The 20,062-nt window shown below is 28.4% G+C and overlaps 1 protein-coding gene and 1 long non-coding RNA gene across 3 annotated transcripts in view; one reads left to right on the top strand and one right to left on the bottom strand.

Moving 5' to 3' along the window:
• Grip91 (gamma-tubulin complex component 3) overlaps positions 1-8,455 on the bottom strand; it is a 44,129-nt gene extending 35,674 nt beyond the window's left edge. Inside the window, exons 1-2 of the mRNA XM_075380705.1 lie at positions 8,268-8,455; positions 2,611-2,813 (exon numbers count right to left, since the gene is read on the bottom strand). Coding sequence (XP_075236820.1) covers positions 2,611-2,813; positions 8,268-8,358 — 294 coding nt within the window. The 5' untranslated portion in view covers positions 8,359-8,455. The remainder of the gene's footprint in view (positions 1-2,610; positions 2,814-8,267) is intronic.
• Positions 8,456-8,518: 63 nt separating this feature from the next.
• LOC142333478 (uncharacterized) lies at positions 8,519-15,739 on the top strand. Of its 2 annotated transcripts, XR_012758612.1 has the most exons (3): positions 8,519-8,537; positions 8,669-8,766; positions 15,664-15,739. It is a non-coding gene; the product is annotated as an uncharacterized LOC142333478 (long non-coding RNA). The 2 variants fall into 2 exon arrangements; XR_012758611.1 differs by lacking the exon at positions 8,519-8,537 and having other exon boundaries at positions 8,544-8,766.
• Positions 15,740-20,062: the final 4,323 nt, after the last annotated feature.

Genomic DNA, 20,062 nt, shown 5'->3' with positions numbered 1-20,062 from the left:
TCTGAATATGTCAAGGAATGACTTTCTACCAGACTCCTTGCAACTGAGTCGCCTATAAATACTCAATGATTTACGCAAGATTGTGCAATGCCTCACATCGCTAATGTTTTGTTAGATTTTTTAAATTCAGTTTTTGGTAACTTCATCAATTCAAACCCCTGGGCTGCCACAATGAAGTCGGTTTAAGCCACCTTTGAGCCTGTATATAAATCCTTGTGATTTTTTTACGGGCGTACTTAAAAGAAAGACTTTTCCAGTTAAGTCTTGCAAATCTTATGGAAATGCACGTACAGATAGTTCAGTTGTATGAAGAGATTCAAGAAGACTTGTGTAAAGATCATCAGAAACGTACACTCGCTTTGAAGAGGTTGTTAGGTGTAATGACAGCCATACTGATCATGGCAAGCAGTAAAAGAACTTTCCACAAACACTATTTGGTCTGTATCATATTAGATTTAAAAATAAATATGTAATCCAAAATTGAAGAGTGTTAACTAATTGTGCGCCACCCTATAGTATCTCTCAAAATCAACCCAGGCCTTTTGGTTCCAAAAAACAGTTTTAGCATGAATATCACAAAAAATCATGGCAAAACTGTTAATTATTATATTGTTTCTTGTGTAGCAAAAAACGTTCTGGAACAGATTCTGAGCAAGAGATCTGAAGAAATGAAGCTCTGAAATCGCAACTGCTGGTTACCTCAAACCAAATCTAATCTTCCAAACCAATTCACCATTAAGTCAGCTGGCCATTATAATTTTCTCTTCATTATAGACAGTGATCTGCCCACTTTTATTCATACCATGTCTCACACCTTTCTCACTGGATTTTCTGCATAAAATTCACAAAGTCCAGCAAGTTTAAACTGTTTTAGATTTTCTGGCTAACGAGAATCATTACAAACATACTTTGCAGCTAGTGAGTTTCTCAACAGACATCATTAAACAAGAAATAGCAAAAACAAATCCTTCCATCACTGCTAGATATATACTAAGCCATTACACTATTGCACCAAGATGGCAGTTACCACTTCTCAAACTGTTTACTTGCTTTCTGGATAACCCTCAAATTAGAACAATGAAAGAATAGGCAACAAAAATCTAAAAAAAATTTCAATTTTGTCATTTCAGATATATTTATATAGTTGTAATTATTATAAGAAAATTGCAATAAGGTACTTTTTTTTTAAAAGAGTATGCACTACTATAGGCGACACATTTGAGCTTGTATCTTACTATTTTATTTCTTTAAAAAAGAATCATGAAATATAACTTTTATTTACCATCCACAGTTCAATTATTTGCAATTCATAAATTTAAAAAATGGAATCAAGGCGGGGATAAAAATTTGTAATTTTGAGTACTTTTTTATTAAAGGCATTTTATATGACCTAACCAACTGTCTCAACCTGACAAGGGTTGAAAGAACTTGATCGTATAACATAATTTTTTATAGCAAATATGAAATTTACATCAAAATGGAAAACTTTATGAGACATCATATGAAACCTCATGATTATAACAACACTGTCTTCATCCAGAATATTCAAAGTTTGAATCTCTGTCAGGATTGGTTTTTTTTTATAGTTAATAAGCATTACATATTCCCATGCATATGCACAAATCTACTGTGGTGAAGTATGAGGCAATTGTGTGAATATAGTTACTAAAATGTACTGGTATGATTGTGTGAATCCTTTCTAAAAAGGTAGCCTGAGTCTTGTGGATTAGAAATGTGATTTTTTAAATATTTGACAATTTTTTTTTTAGCAACAAAAATTTAGAAGAAAACCAACTATTAGCTTCTTCTCCTGAACCAGAAATTTATGTAAACTGAAAAACACAAATGAATACCACATCTATTTGTAGTTCTTAATTAATGTTAGATCTCATCAAATAAAAATCACAAAATCATATTCATTTTTATAAAGTGAATTATTAATATTTAAGATTAATTATTATTTAAACTCTAAGTAGTTTAAAATTAAATCATTGTATTAAAAATTCATACTGAAAACAACCATAATGTATTGATTTAATTTATTTTTATATCCTTTTACCTTTCATTTTTTCTGGGGGGCAGGAATAACTTGGCAGGATTTTTACACTCAAGATATACTTCTTGACACTAATCTACTAGAGGAAACTGAGTAAAGAAATATGTAGCAAGAGAATAAATTTCACAGCTGAGGCTGGCCTGCATTTAAATTATAGATGAAAGAGAGATGCAACACATATATCTATTTATTTATTAAGTATAAATATATAAATTATGTTTGCTGATAACACTGCAATAAAAAAAAAAAATACACAAACACTGCTGTTAGGACAAAAGCATAAATTGTAGCAGTCCTTTTATTAACTATTTCTTGAAATAAATAAAAAAAATTAAATTTAATGTCCATTATTAATTATGTTTTTCTGCAGTTTCCTTTTACATTATTTATTTTTAAATTAACTGAATGTTTGTAACTGATAATGGATTATTATTTTACTTAGCTATAAAATAGGTAAGTAAAATTTAAAATGTAAATCAAATTTTAACTCGTGAGCTGTTAAATAAATTTATATATAATTTTTATTAAAAAAAAAAAAAAGAAGAAAAACTTACAGCACGAACAATTTTTCTATGAAGCGACTCAAATGATGATACACTACTATTTGATTTATCACTTTTAGTTTTAAAAATTTCTTCCTTTATATTATTTATAATTGAAAATTCATCAACATCAGAAAATGAACTATTAGAACTTGATGACAAACCAAAATCTGCTATATGTACAACAGCTTTGCGATATATTCTGGCTGCATCAGCTAAAAAAAATTTAAGACAAAAATTCAAATTTATTTCATACATATCTGCCATAAATTTATAAAATATCAATTCAATATATTATAAAAGTACTTTAAAAGTCTAAAAATCTATTCTGTTAATTACAGTCCATTTGCAATTCATTCTAAATAACCTAATCAAAAGAAGATTCAGGATGTTATCCAAAGTTTTGCTCAATCTTACAAGGCAAATCAAAGAGTTCCAAGAGTTGCAGCTCAGATAAAGTGTGATAATATTTTAACCAGGAAAGTATGCAGCATATGTAAACAAACAGCACCAAAATAAGCCAAAATGATGCAATTATAATAATTCATAGAATGAGATTTTCTGAGATATATTGAATTAAGCCAATAGTAGGACAAAATATAAGAAGTATTGAAATATTTTGCCAATAAACAAGTAATTGTCACTATCTTGACGCGAGTTTGTCAAACACCTTTTTTATAAATTTAATACTTTGCAAGTCGAGTTGTAATACAAAATCTAGAGTGAATTTGTGAAAATTGGCACAGACCTAACATTCTCATTTTCAAACGTTCTAATGAAATCTGTCTTAACATACCTTTGAAATGTTTATACATTATTTAGTATTACTATACTATAAACATAAATCATAAGCATTATATGGTGCAACATCTGTAGTCCATTACACTATGCTTCAACAGTGCACAACTACTTATGAGGTCTATAATGGCAAAATAACTGAGCAGAGCTCAATAGAAATGTCACATTGTTGTTAACCCCATACCTCCATTAGAGATCTAGTTGAATGGTTTTAGATACTTTCATAGACAATAAAAAATTTACAAACCTTTTTCCTATTCTGGAGTAGCATATTATTTTCTGGAAGCCAAACACTGTTGCAGTATCTAAGCTGTGATTTTTTTAAGGTACCAGAAAAAAGGGACTTTGTTTTGGAAGATTATTGTACATTCCCAAAGAGCTAAGTCTGTCCAGTTAACTCTAAGAGTACCACCAGAATTTCCCAACTAATTCAGGAACATCTATCTACATCTACCAAAAGATTAGTCAAAGGCCAACTTCCACTAAAAGGCCTTCCTTGTCAAGTCTCTTAGACATGACAAACATTATATAGGATGTACATACCATAGTAAAACCGTAGTGAACAGGTGCCTCTTAAATGGTTTCTATCCAATAATGAGGACTAGAATCTTCCTTAAGAACATATCTTCAACTGACCGGGTAAGGAGTTTGAAAGGGGCAATTAGGTTTCTAAATTAACAAATTATCCAGATTCTGTCTGCGATGTTTTATCCTGCTTAATACACTCACCTAAGTACTGCATTTAATCTTACAATTCAGAGCTGGCAAACAATAAGATGCTCCCTTATTCCAAGTGTATCTACTCTCTAGAGCCATGCATTCTGTATGTGGCTACAAAATAATGACCCTAGTGCCCATTAGGTAAGGCCAGGGATCCTAAATTTAAAAAAAATACAACCACATTAAGAGACTTCACCTACATATGAAATTTTTTCTTCTGAGAGCATTGAAAAAGAAAACCTAAGCTGTAAAATCAACAATACTATACAAACTAAATGAAACAACTCAGCTGGCTTTTGAAGAAATTACAATTACAGTTATGTACCTTCCTTTTGTTTGCAATCAACTGGACTCGAAGTGTCCAAAAAACCCAAAATTTAAAAACTTTAGATTTTGGACTTTTTCTTAACTGCAGTAATAAGCCCTCGTTGAGAGCTTTTCAATGGTATATGATAAGTGGTACTTATTTTCATTGGTTCTATAGCCAAATAAAATTTTAATTAATGAAATATTTGGATGTTGCAAGGGGAACCTGGATGTTGCTGAGGTACATCTGACTTCATTTCATACTTTTTTTAAAATTTAAGTATATAGATTTTTTAATAATTATTAACCTTTGATTGTAAAAAAATACAATAAATAATAATTCAATAATAGAAATAAAAAAATATGAAAAAAAAGAAGTTATTAGTGAAATAAAATTTTATGTGCTTTTAAAAATATACATATGTAATTTAATATATTTAATAGGCATACAAGGAAGTCGTGTAGTGTCCACATCAGATTTTGTGTAACATTTGATTAATATTAAATTTTATTGGAAAATAATTTAGAATCATGTTATTTTTATTTATGCATTTGTTTCAATCTACTTGATAATAAATATCGCTATAAAATTTAGTAACCTTCTCCTGTTTCGTTTTTGTTTTCATTTTGTTGATGGTTACATCATAATTTTAAAAAAACCAACATAGTATTAGATACATGTAAAACTTACATTTATTTAAAAAGTAATAAGGGACTTTTACTCTACTACTTCAGATAGGATTGTTGAATTAATAATTGTGTAAATATTTGATGTTAATAAAAACTTAATATTTTAGCAATTGTGTTCAAAAAAGTAAAAATTGTGTTCAAAAAATCATAGCTTAAATACTGCGTTTGGCTTCCAGAAAATAATATACTACCCCAGAATAGGAACAAGATTTGTAAATTTTTTACTGTCCTCTTTTATTAAAGAATTGGAGGATTAAATAAGTTAATTTAATAAGTTTAAATGAAGTGCAGCAAAAATGAGTAAATTTGTATATGTAATTTAATAGGCGCGTACAAGGAAGTCATGTGGTATCCACATCAAATTTTTATGTTTTAAATTACTGAACAATCAATAGGAGAGAAATCTGAAAAATTTGAAATCTATAATTAACTAAATCTTTGCAATTTAGTAATTGTTGCCAGACATAAGAACAGATCATCATAGATCTAACTTCTAGATTTTAGATTAGAAAATCTAAATGTTAGGTTGGATTGAGTAGATGACCCAGGTTTATCAAATAGCCACTAGTCTGTTAGTATAGCTCTCGCATAGGAAACAAGAGGCAATATTCTAGTAAACACCTAAAAAGTGGCTGCCTTATCTATTACTATCCTACATCCACACTCATGTACGTTCATCTTCTCAAGAGCATGTATGATAGCATGTAGAGTGATGCATGAGGGGCATTCATCATTGAATGCCTTCTTGGTGTTTAACAGAAACCACTTTGTGAGCACACTTGCCTCAGTGCAAGTGGTCCTGCAACCAGTGGGTATTCTACCAATTCAATTTGCTTCTTATCCATAAGTATCCATAAGTTTAGCTTTTCTGTCTACATATTAAATACTACTGTTATACTATATTTTACATAAATAAGACAGAAAAAAAGGAATTTTAATGGATGTAAGTATGAATGGTAAAAATAGAAAAGGTAAAAGAGTTTACTTATCTGGGAACAGTTTTTTCTGTACATGAGAGAATGGTTAAGAAATAAGTAAGGGTACAAAAGGCAAGTGGATTTTGGCAAAAAAGTAAGAAGTCTGGTCTGGAACAATTTTTACATACATGACAGAAAAGAAATTCAAGAGAAGCATGCTAGAGAAGACAAGAAGGGATAGGGTAAGGAATAGGATGATTAGAGAGGAAATAAGATTGGGAAGCCTTGTTGAGTCAGCTGGAAGATCACAGCTCAAGTGGTTTGGGCATATTGAAAGGATGGGCTGAAGCAAGATTACCAAACAAGATTCTGCATGCAGAGGAAACAAGTAGAAGACCAAGAATGAAATGGATGATTACAGTGATGAAGGAAGTGTGCAAGAGAGGGATGTGATGAAAGTAATGAAAGACCGATGGTTCATGGATAAAGGCAAGTCGAGAAATTTTGTTGAAGGCCCAACCTGAGGAAAATGAAGATGATATTTTAAATAATCATTAAATATTAATTATGTTAACTGTTGTGGGACCAGAATAATTACATAAATAAAACCACAAAGAATGTTTCTTTAATAGACGTCAATAGAAACGTAAATACTGAAGTAACAACAGTAAAAAAAAAAAATCCCGGTTCTGGTAGTAAAGATAATTTAATGCCAACTTGTTAATATGAGTATGTAGCCTACATCATTTTATAAAAAATTTATTTTGGACTCTATATGAAATTGTAAGAAAAAAGCAATCATCTTCCAATATTGTAAAATTTCTTTCCTTTAAATACACTTATCCATTTAGATGCCATTTTTAATATCTTGCCTTTCACACCTTTCTAACCACTTCCTAATACACAACACATACATTAACAACTAAAGTAGCATAAGTATGTCGCACACTCCTAATTCAGTAAAATCATAATGTAAATGTAGACAGCTAAGTGGATGCCATTAGATGCAAGCATTATACGAAAGTTGAAGATAAAAGCACACTGGTGTGAACACACCTTTAAAAGGTTCCAATTATGTTCCATGAATGGAAAACATAGTAGCAGCTAAACTAATTCTCAAATACCTATCTAAGGAGAATGGGATGATGGATAAGGAACTGACTATTATCAAAATAGTTTTTCACTCTTCTAGGGCTGTTGATGGTAATGGTAATCTGAGATTCTATAAAACTAAATGACAAACCAGAAACTGAGCTATTAACCAACTGCATAGGAATATAAACTACAAACAACTCAACAAGTAAAAATTACAAGATAATTATCAGTATTACAGATCAATAGATCCTGCAAGGATTAACCAAACACCCCCCCCTTCTCATTTATGCGTAAAGAAACTTCCATTTTTATTTAAGTTTTTTAAAAGACAAAATAATATGAACACTTACACTAAAACAACATCTTCTAAAGGTGACTGTCCTACAAATATCAGATGCAGTTCTATTTTCTAGAATTAGGCATAGAATGTAAAAAAAAAAAGATATTCCACGCTATTCTTTGAGACATTGTAAAATAACTATTGTTTTAATTTTTATTCATGCTTATGCAAGAATAGGAATTTTGTTAGGTTTACGCTAACAAAATCAACTTTCTTTATGCATTAACCTTAAGTTGTAACATTATATCATTCTGAAATTAAGTACTGTATACAACTAACCGCTACAAATTTCATATGCAGTAATTCAGCAGATGATACATTGTCAAGAAAAAATGTAAAAATATATTAGCTTATCAGGAATGCAAAGGCATATTCCTCACACATTTAAAAACACTAATAAAGTAAGATAATGCAACTTAAAATCAATCTCTCAAAACAACAAAAATATGTTACAATCAATTCTGTAAAGTTAAGTAAATTACACATGAAATATTTATATATATAAAACACTAATTAAAATATGATAATAAAAAACCATAGTAAAACAAAAAATGAATACAGAAATTAAAACTTCGTTGAGATTCAAAAATATCCTGTCTCACTGCCCAAACACAACAATCGTTCGGATTAAAATAACCTATTCTGCATTATTGATTTCACATTTAATTTAAATAAATTACCATTTGATTCATCTTCTACAACATTGTTGATTATATTTTTATTAAACAGCCTGAGTTTAAAGTACCGGCAAGTAAATACTTAAAAATTAGAAAAATAAATTATTTCGTTAAATTAATACTTACAAGTTTTAAGACCTGAAGCTAAGTGCCGAGAAAGATCATGAAGTACACTTCCAGTTGAAGCTACATTAGCATCATGCAAAGGTTGATTCATTTTGATTTATAATATTGGGAATTATTTAATTCACACAGAGCATTAATTTAAGCATAAGATCGGAACCAACAATGATCCCGCCTGTTTTCTGCAAGCTTTTGATTATAGACAAATCTTTATTATGAAAATATCGATATTTGCTTTCCTTTCGATACTTCAATTAATATAAAACATAAAAGGTAAATTAGATAAAGTTTATATTTTAATGTATGTATATTTTTTAGATCAGAGTAATATTCATGAATGATTTTAAAGTACTTTTGTAAATAATAATTCTTCTTCATTTCTCTTTTTTTGCAAATATTGTCAGCATTCCACGTCAATGAAATATAGTTCAAACGTAAACATTCACCATATGACTTCGTGGCAGGTTTGAATGAATATTTCTGTGCAAGTTAAGTTGGAAAGGTATGTTTTGAATTAAGCAATTTAAAAAGTTTTAATTAATTTTAATAATCAATTTTAGTGACCTATTAGGATCTGTCAATTTTTATGAGTTTAAATGTTTACAATGTCAGTTTAATAAATGGGTTTAGTTACAATTGAAACCAAACTTGTATTTATAATATTTAAATTGTGTACAATACAGTTTTCAATTACTTAGAGAATGTCAAAATTACTATTAATACGTATTATCCGTGTCACTATCTAATGTTTTAGTTAGATGTCTTGTTAGATGTCTGTTATTATTGTAACCTATTTACCGTACTTGTTATTCAATATTGTTGAAACTTAAAGCTATTAACAAAGTAAATATGAATTGCTAGTAAAAATACATATTAATAAGTTAATATTATAACTAACTGGGATTAGAAAAAGTTGTTTATATTTTAAAAATTATACTTTAATGAAAAGGGATTCATATTCCGCAAATGCACTGTGGCACTTATTTATTTTTTATGTATATACCACCTTGTTTGCTATCTAAATGCTATTATTTTTTTCTAATCATTACTTATATTACACATTGCCATTAACTGATGGAGTATCAAATGTTTTTTTGTGATTTGCTGTACAAGTGTTGCATATTATTAAATTAAGTTTGTTTTTATTTTACAGTCATCCTGTGCTTCTAATTTAAATGATTTTAATGTAACAATAAAATTTAATCTATGTACTCATAATATACTCTTTGTTTATATCCAAAGTATTTTTCTTGTGGAAATTGCTATTATCATTTTTACATATATGTTGTTACATTTAGGTTTATTATTTTTTTTATTGGATTAAATTAGTTTTAAAAATAATTGAACAAATTATTTGTTATTACATTCTAAAGAAATGTTTGTTTTTTGATTTTAGTGAATTACAAATCATTTTTTAATGAATTGACAAACTAAATATATTTATTATTTATTTTTTTAAGAAAGTAAGGTTAGGTTATACCCATTAGTGAAATAATACCTAAATTATATTTAGGTAAATATATATATTGCTAATAAACTGCAAACACAATTAAGAAACACAATCTCTTAGAATATTGAAACAATTATGCTTATTTATTATTAAAAATATCTCTACGAAAACTCATTGATATATGTTCAGAAACAGAACCAACACAACTATTTTTTTAAAGTTTGTTTTATGATGAAAACTTTAAAATCAACTGTAAATATATATTTTATAGTAGTCTGTAAAGTATGATAATGTTCAGTTTAAATTCTTTAGACTGGGAACAAAAATTTGTACAAGTACACATATTAGTGCTTTACATAGTTGGGCATTGGATCCCATTTTAAAAATATACTGGTCATAGGCGCGTAATATTTAAACAATATCAAGTTCTTACTATTTTAATTTTAAAAAAATACTAAGATTATGGTAAAATAACGTATACAAGCTGTATACATACAGAAAATATATAAACACACCAAAGAAAAAAGAGTATTATACTCATGTGTGTGTGTGTGTAAATAGAAAGACAAGGGTTCAAAAAAATCAACACCAGCAATAACATCAGTTGACACCAGGTGAGATCAGCAGCACTAGTTACTTAAGATAACATCAATTTTTTTAATTTATCCAAAATAAATTGGCTGAAATTTTTTTTAATGAAAGCTTCATTAGATAAGGCAAACCCAGTTCAAATACTATCTGTATTTCCATTGAATTTAAAAAAATGTATATACACAACATTGTTTTTAAAAAACTGTTAATCTTTTTATTAATAACTTTTTCTCATATTTATTGACATTAAAATTTTATTAATACTGCTCATTTTTAAAAACCTCATGTCACAAAAAATACATATAGTTATTGTTTTAGTGATATTAGAATTAAATGAGAAACAAATAAAATAAGTGAAAAAAAAAAATCATATACTATGTACATTTTTGCCATACATTTCAAGTAAATTCTTTGGGTTTTCTTTTCTTCTTGATTTTACTTCATAAAATATAGCTTTGAAGTAAATATAATAAGAATTATAAAACACATGATATAGTTGGTTTTTTAATGGTAACTGCCAGCTCTTTAAACGTCAGTTTCCAGTAAAACATTGTGTTAGCACTATCTCATGCACTACTCCCACGTCTACTGTATGGAAGAAAATTCGTGCAATTTTCAGATCACCGAAACAATCTATTCTCGGTCTTATTGATGAAGGAGAACTCCTTTCATCATCCTCGGAAGTGGCAAATAGTCTAGCAAAATCTTTCCGCTCAGTGTCTCTCACCTCATCATATAATAACGATTTTCAACGGTACAAGATACAAATAGAAGTATTATCGTTAAACATTGGTGATTCGGTTGGTGAATTGAACACTCCATTCGTATTTAAAGAATTGTTACATGCATTTCCGCATGCATTACAAACATTCGCCTTTCCATGCTTTCACACCTTCCTAATTCGGCACTATAACAACTTTTGAATATTTTCAACGGTTTATTCTCCGAACAAATCTTCCCACCCGGCTGTTCAGAAGCATTTATTATACCAGTACTAAAACCTGGTAAAGACCAAACCAACCCCTCAAGCTACCGCCCTATTTCATTAACAAACGTTTTGTGTAAAATAATGGAGAGAATGGTAAACCGCAACTTACATGGTACTTGGAGAAACATGGCTTTCTATCTCCAGAACAGTGTGGTTTTCGACAAGGACGATCTTCTATTGACCATTTAGTGTCACTAGAAACAGCCATACAAAACGCTTTCTAAATCGGCAGCACCTCGTCGCTATCTTCTTCGATATAAAAAAGGCGTATGACACAGCCTGGCGACATGGTATTCTTAACACTCTCAAAGAATGGGGAATCAAGGGCAATATGCTTGCTTTTATCCGGGGATTCTTAAATCACCGAACGGCTCGTGTTCGTGTGGATGATTCGCTCTCAGATAGTGTCATCTTGGAGAATGGAGTGCCCCAAGGTAGTGTATTAAGTGCCACCTTATTTTCTGTAGCTATAAACGATATTACCAAATGTGTGCAGGCTCCTGTCTCATGCTCTCTATTTGCTGACGACTTTGCTATCTACATTGCAAGCCGTTTAGCACCTACAGCAGAGAGACTACTGCAGAACACTATATCTCACCTTGAAGCTTGGTCCAGGATTACTGGTTTCACATTTTCATACGAAAAAACAAAATGTGTAATTTTTTCTCGGCTACGAAACCATTCTATTCCGCAAATATTTCTGAACGGAGAGACTATTACTATCTTTACTTACGTCAAGTTTTTAGGTTTATTTTTTGATAGCCGTCTTACTTGGGTCAAACATTTAAAAGAATTGAAAACAAAATGTTCCAAACTTCTAGATATGATGCGAGGCCTTACTAACACCAACTGGGGAGCCGATAGATCATGTATGATACGTTTTTACTATTCCTTTGTTCGCTCCCGTTTAGATTATGGTTGTGTCGCCTACTCTTCAGCTCGTCAAACCGTGCTTAAAATGCTGGATAGTGTTATCTTATTTTGCTCGTCTCAGAGGACAGCCAAATCACCCGGTTCTTGAGTCAATCTTTAGAAATCCTAATCTAGGAAAGTATGAGGACCATCCACATCGTACTGCACCTGTAGGTGTCCGTACCTGGCGTCTGCTGCAGCATATAAATGTTGACACACCGTCATTCTTTCCTACGTATCCTTGCTCATATCCTCCATGGAGAATAAACCTCATAAATTTTAATTTTGACCTGACTACATACAATAAACAATCAACACCATCTATTGTCTTTCAACAAATGTTTCAGTGTGTTCTCTCCAAGATGAAACCAGACGCGGTTGTATACACTGATGGATCGAAACAAAACGATACAGTTGGGTGTGCATTTGTTGTCAATGAGAGAACTTATATGTTTGGTCTCCCCAGTATTACGAGTGTGTTTACCGCTGAACTATACGCTATAAATAAGGCTCTAAACATCATTAACCCTAAATATAGAAAAATTCTTATTTGCAGTGACTCGTGTAGTGCTCTCCATGCCTTAAAAAACTTTTATTCTAAACATCCTATCGTCATTGAAATTTATAACGCAATCGCTGAGTTGAATAATCGCAACACAGAATTAAGTTTTTGCCGGGTCCCTAGCCACGTAGGGATTCCAGGTAATGAACATGCCAAAGAAGCATGTAACCAGCCTCCTTTCACCACCCGAGTTGCTACTTCTGATTTCATAAACTATGTAAAACAATTATTAAGAGCAAGGTGGCAAGGTGATTGGACGGCTACCATTGATAATAAACTCCGTCAGATTAAAGATTCTGTGTTACCATGGGACCCCTCATACAGAAAACCCCGGCGTGAGGAAGTAGTTCTCTGTCGATTGCGGATAGGACACACGAGTACCTGTTTACAAGAGGACAACCACCTCTATGCACACGATGCAACTGCCGCGTGACTGTGCACCACATACTCGTGGACTGCGTATGTTATGCGGCATTACGTCGTAAATTTAAACTACCCAGTAACATCCGTGGTATCTTGTGTAATGATAAATAGGTTTTAAACCGGATGTTTCTGTTTTTACGTAGTATAGGGTTAATACAAAAAATTTAATTAGTATGTATTGTTTTGTAATTGTATGTATTGTCCTATGTATTGTTTTTGTTATCCGAGTAGCGAGCCTTTTACACTCCCTATCGGAATTTTTTTTTTTTTTTTTTATATATATATATTCATATTTTTTTGTTTTTTTCTTTGTCTTTTAAATTCGTCTGTGATATTAGTTGTAAGATTTTTGTGATATTAGTTGTAAGACTTTAAACATAATAGTTTTAAGTTTTATTTATTTTTAATATGATAGTTTTTAACGTAGTTTTAAGTTACATGTTAGTGTTTTTGTTATCCGAGAATGGGCCTTTTACACCCATTCCGGATTTTGTTTCCTGTGATAGTAGTTTTAAGTTTTAATTTTATGTAACAATTTTAATTACTTTTATTTATTTATTTTCCGGGCGATGATAACGTCCAACCGTTTTTCGACCTATAAAAAAAAAAAAAAAAAAAAAAAAAAAAAAAATATTTTACTTGATTTATTATTTACGGTTTTGTATTGTCATAGTCTGTACTAATTATTATACTGCATACTGATACAAATACATGTAACACAAACATACAAGTAATTCCCATTGGCATCATGATTTTCTTGGCAAATGGATACATATTAACACAAGGTTTCGTGAACAACGTTATAGAAGAAATCCTAAATCTATAGGATTTACAGTGTGTAGGTACACACTGTAAGATAATCAGATCATTCATAAAGTTATATAATTACTTATAACTATTACAAAGTAAATATGGGTTGTAACCCGGTTTATATATAATATTTATGATTCATTAGATAATTATTACATACTATTTGTGAATTGAGAGATCACAATTTAATCTAAACATTTATTTCTATTATGATATTGTTTCAGTATATACATACTCTACATTTATCTTGTTAGATACAAAATTATGATAATATAAGTTGATTTCTATTGTTAATTTATTAACATAAAGTATTGTGTTGGTTATTATTTAAATTACTTGTAACATCAATCGATGTTACAATTCAAAGATTGTTGATATCGTTACCAATGTTATTGCTTGTAATATTTTATTGTAATATTAAAAGAGGAAAAAACATTGTTTTTTTTGGCAGGCAGTATGGTCAGTCTTGTATGTTTTCTCTCCTGTTTATTCTTAATGTAAATAAAGATATTTATTGCTGTTCTTCTTTATATAAATGTAAAAAAGTCTGTTATTATTATGTTGCTGGCTTGGTTACCAGCTGATTATATTAAGCTATGTTTAAACTGTATTACTGTAATTAGTTATTCTTTATACATTGAATTACACACAGTCCACCAACAGCAACACAGTACAATTATTAACACATAAAACATGAACTCGGCATTATGCAGATAATAAAGCACATACTTAAAAGGTGTTCTTAATTACTGTCTGTAAATCAGCGCTTCAATGTAGAATTAATTTAACAAAGTTGGTTGTGTGATTCTACATTTTTATTTCTAAATTGAAGCACTGATTCACAGATAGTATATTTAAGTACATTCTTTATTATCTGTATAATGTTGAGTTCGTGTTTTACGTGTAAATAATTGTATTGTGTTGCTGTTCATGTGACTGTATTTATTTCAACGTATAAAGAACAACTAACTAATTAAAGTAATACAGTTTAAACATAGCTTAATATAATCAGCTGGTAACTAAGCCAGCAACATAATAATAACAGACATTTGTATAAAGAAGAACAACAGTAAATATCTTTATTCATATTAAAAATAAAGAGGAGAGGAAACATACAAGACTGACCGTACTGCCTGCCAAAAAATTAAATTATGTATTTTCCTCCTTTAATATTGGTAACAAACAACATCAGCAACCTTTGAATTACAACCTCAGTTGAAACAATATAATTGTAAATATATACTATACAGTGTAGACAATGAAAAGTAATATAAAAATAATAACCTACACGATACTTTATGTTAATAAATTAACAATAGAAATCAACTTATATAATCGTAATTTTGTATCTAACAAGATAAACGAAGAGTATGTGCTTACTGCAACAATATCATTATAGAAATAAATCTTTAATCTATGTTTAGATTAAATTGTGATCATTCTCGATTCAAAAATAGTATGTAATAATTATCTAATTATATAATGAATTGTAAAGCTCATAATAAATTGGGTTACTACTCATGTTTACCTTGTAATAGTTATAAGTAATTATATAACTAGTTAAATTTCAATCTGTAGCAACACAAAAAACGGATCAGAAGTAATTCGACCAAAAGGCTTTCCTAATGATTATTGTAATTTTTCTTTTTCCTTTTTTTTACAGGAGATAAAAAAAGACATCATGAGACAGATGAAAGGCAAAACGAAAGAAACAAGTAAACAAAAAAAAGAAAGAAAAAGGGAATTTTTAGAAAATAAAAGGAATGTTTTTACTATTGTACTTCCAACTGTCGGTGCTATTTTTGTTTTAATAGCTATTTATGTTTACATTAAAACCAGACCTAAAGCGATCGATGAATTATAATTTTAATAAAAAGAATGGATGAAAAAAATATATAAAAATGACAGCTATTTTATATAATTTAATAATTAATGTAACTACTAAATATGACATTTTATATCTTGGCAGATAAAGAAAAGTTTAATAAATAATAATTAATAAGTTTAATAATATTTATTGAATAGGTGTTAAAAAAAAACATTACTAGTACATAACTACATATGTAAAAGTATTCTTAATATGAATATATTAAAGGATTATAGATGTCAAATTAATTTAATCTATCTGCATTAAAAAAAAAAATTAATGCAACTGTAAATAAATATAACATTGTAAAAAAAAATTGTTTAATATTTATTATGACTTGGAAGCTATATGAGAGTAATAATTACAAAAATTTCATTCATAATTTTTTCAAATTATAAAATAAAAAAAACTTGTGACTTAAAACTTATTAATTCACATATCATCTTTTCATGCCCTATATGTAAATATTGTAACTTTATTGTAAAATTTTTCTTAGTATCAATAGTAACTTTAGTTTTTATCACAAAAAAGAAAAAAAATATTTATATATTTTTTTATATAAAACTTTTCTTATAATTTTAATAAAAAAACTAATATAAAAATGGAAAAGTAATGTTGATGTAAATCAACCTCATGTATTAAAATTATAATACTCATACTAATACTAATACTCATACACACCGTTTAACAGATTTTGATAAATTGAAAGTTATCACTTAGTATCTGAACATTGTTTTTTTATCGGAATGACAAAACAAAGTTAATACATTATATTTAAATATTTTTGTCTAACTTACTTTAAAAATAAGTGTTATTACACTTGTAGAATGTCTTTTCAGAGTTATTATTCAGCTCCTTCTTAGAGGAGTTAACTCTAATGTCCTACTAGCTGCCTTTAAGGTTTCCATTAATAATGGACGTCTACCGATGAAGAAACTGTGTAATAAGATGTAAAAACACAATTTCACATATTATTTTCAATGATGAACCACGATTGTTATTTTAATGTAAAATTTACAAAAATATTTCATACGCTTATTTTTAATAATGTTTTGTTATTCCTTATTGATATATATTTTAATTACACCTATAGAGTGATCTAACTGAAATTACTGTAGCTATAACCAAACTCTTTTAATTAATTTTAATTAAGTACGAAAACATCATTATTGTTCATAAGGTATGGTGGTGTTAGATAGCATCAATATTGACAATAAAATATCATCACTAATATGATCATCAGAAATTAATTTTTGCTAAATAATAATTTCTTTCATCTTTGAACATGACTGACAACTGAGACTAACATGACTTTAAAAATCGTTACATGTTACAACACAAATATATTTGAAAGTTGTTCATATAGATTAAATTTTAGAATTTGTTACTAATTGTGTACATTTATTTTCACCAGAGCTACTTAATAAAAAAAATATGATACTAATTTACATCGCTTTAGGTATTACTCTATTGAAATACATAATTATATCTATACACAGTGGGACCAAAAAAGAAAATTTATTTATTAATTGTTAAAGCTCTATTTCTTGCTCAAATAATTTAAAAAAATGTATTTATTAATATTGTCATAACCCTCATAAACCGTGAACTGGATTTTCTAGCGAAGTATTTTGTTTGGATTTGGATCGGTTACAGAATAGAAATAAAACTGAAGGAATTCTTAGCCATTAGTCAATCCTGCACTCCTTTAGATCGTATAACAATTTTCAACCGATTACAGGTCTATAGTTAGTCTCTTCCAGTGTAGGTCTGACAGAGATGGTTACATGAATTGAACCTTAACCAATATCTATCGATCGTATGATTTAAATCCAGTTGAAAAGTAATTAAATTTTATGAACGATCATTATACAATAACTAAACTGTAATACTTAATTTTTTATAATTAAAAAATATATATGTTTATTTAATTTTTGTAATATTTTGTTTACAGCTCACTTTATTGTGTTTTCAAAAAACAAATTATCTATAAAATTTTATTTCTTGTCTTATGTAGATTCACTTTTCTTGAAAAATATTCAAGAATCAAATTATAAAAAGAAATCAATTCATCCGATTATGTTAAAACTATCCAGTATAAAAAAAATATATATATCTTAATATAAAAATACTACTGAATTGTTTTTCCTAGATAAAGAAGATCAGTTTTTACTTTTGTTACTACTTTCTTAACATCAATATTATACGACTAATTATTACTTTATAGAATATTCTATCGTCTTTCAACATATAAATTAAAACATGACAAATTTAACTTAATTATTTCCATAAAAGTTATTTATTTTCAGAAACATTCTTTGTAACATGGAATAATTCTGTGTAGCAAATTATATAAAAAGCTAGTTTTAAAGGGGGGGTGCCTTCCCAAAAATAACATAAAAATTGCATTAAAATAGAAAATCACATTTGGCATTGAAGCGCTGCATTTCTACTCCTTGCCTTGACGTTCATAAGGATAAAATATTGTAATAATTTTTATTCAGGAAGTAATAAAAAAAGTTGTATTTAAGGAAAAATACTTTTTTTAAATGTGGACAACATCCTTAAATACTGTAAATGTCACTTTATTAACCCTATAACTAGTATTCATTTATTTCTGTGGTAGCAGGCTGTTTTAATGCATTTTGTACACAGTGTATTAAAATATTAAGTTTTTAAATTACATTATTTTGTATAGAAAGGTGTGTAGAATTACTGTAGTACTGAAAACAACATTATTTCCTTTAAGGAACTTTATACAAAGAAATGGGATTTTTTTCTTTTTTGCCGATATAGCTTACAGCTGTTTTAAAATATAAAATGAAAATATACAAAAGCAAAATTTTTGTGGTATATTCATACTTAATCCACTATCTTGATGTAGTTGATCATGTCATACATATCATCCTCGTCTCAGGCCAACGGGTTGCTTATTGTTCACAACTAACTTGAAGAGATTGGAACGTATTCAGTAATAAACGTTTATAAATAAATAAATAATAGAAGTAACTACAACTCAATGGCCAACATTCTAGCAATCAACTGATTTCCGGTTGCTGCAATAAAGTACATAATTACATGAAAATCATTATCATAATAATGAAAGAGAAAAGTATGATGTTTGTTGGTACAAAAATTTGATTTTTTTCGATAACATCATTTAAGAAAAATGAACTAACAGTTAATAAAGTTAATAAAGACAATATAGTATCAACATACATTTAACCTGTTACCAAGACGGAAACAATATACTCATATGCATAATCCAATTTTTTTTGTCTGCGATTAAAAACTGATTTCTTATGGCTTTCTTGTTCTCTTGAAATGCTATTATTATTTTTTCATTAATTATGAGTTAAAACTTTTCAAGGGAAATAATTTTTAATTACAAAAAAAAATAGTTAAAATAAGATTTAAAAATAAATAAATAGTTAAGATCCTTTTTGGTATATAATATATTTAGTATACAACTAATTGAAAACTGTTTTTACAATCTCCCTCCCCAAAGAATGAGTTGTTTTAATAATATATATAAATGCAGTCTTTAACTTAAATTTATTTACTTGTTTCTTCCATAATTGTCAGACAATGTCATTATCTTAACATAAAATTTTTCTCTATAAAAAGCCATTAAAATAAAAAATATATTTTACAATTTCAACAGAATCTAACTGTATATATTAGATATTAGTGAAGTTTTAAAACTGTAATTTTTATGACAATGTAACATTGATTCATAAAATCTACATTTTAATGTTTTTTTTTGTTTTTTTTTTTAAATTTAATTTGCACATTATCTGCACATATATATATATATATATATGTATGTACTTTTTTTTAACATTAAAAGAAAAATCTGTATATAAATAGTGACAAATAGTAATCAAAATGTTATTATTTTAAATATATATTCCTAATTTGGTTGTAATGTATTGTAATTTTGAATTTTTGTAAAAAAATAAATTTTATTTTTATTACAAAATTTGTATTGTACATTTATTTCCAATACCTTTACTAGTCCATTGGTAAATTATGATATATACACTAAAGTATATAGAAGTGTTTTTACAAACTGGTCATCTTTATACATTGTATTCAAAAAGTGAAAAATTTATTTAAGAATGTTTTCTTCTTTTGTTGCTGGTTTAATTGAGGAAAGATGGGTTACACAATGCAGCAGAGATTATTTATTGTT

This window comes from Lycorma delicatula, chromosome 12, assembly GCF_047948215.1.
Source record: "Lycorma delicatula isolate Av1 chromosome 12, ASM4794821v1, whole genome shotgun sequence".
NCBI lineage: Eukaryota > Metazoa > Arthropoda > Insecta > Hemiptera > Fulgoridae > Lycorma > Lycorma delicatula.
Note: the sequence above shows the minus strand (reverse complement) of the source record. Positions and strands in the feature narration are given on the sequence as shown.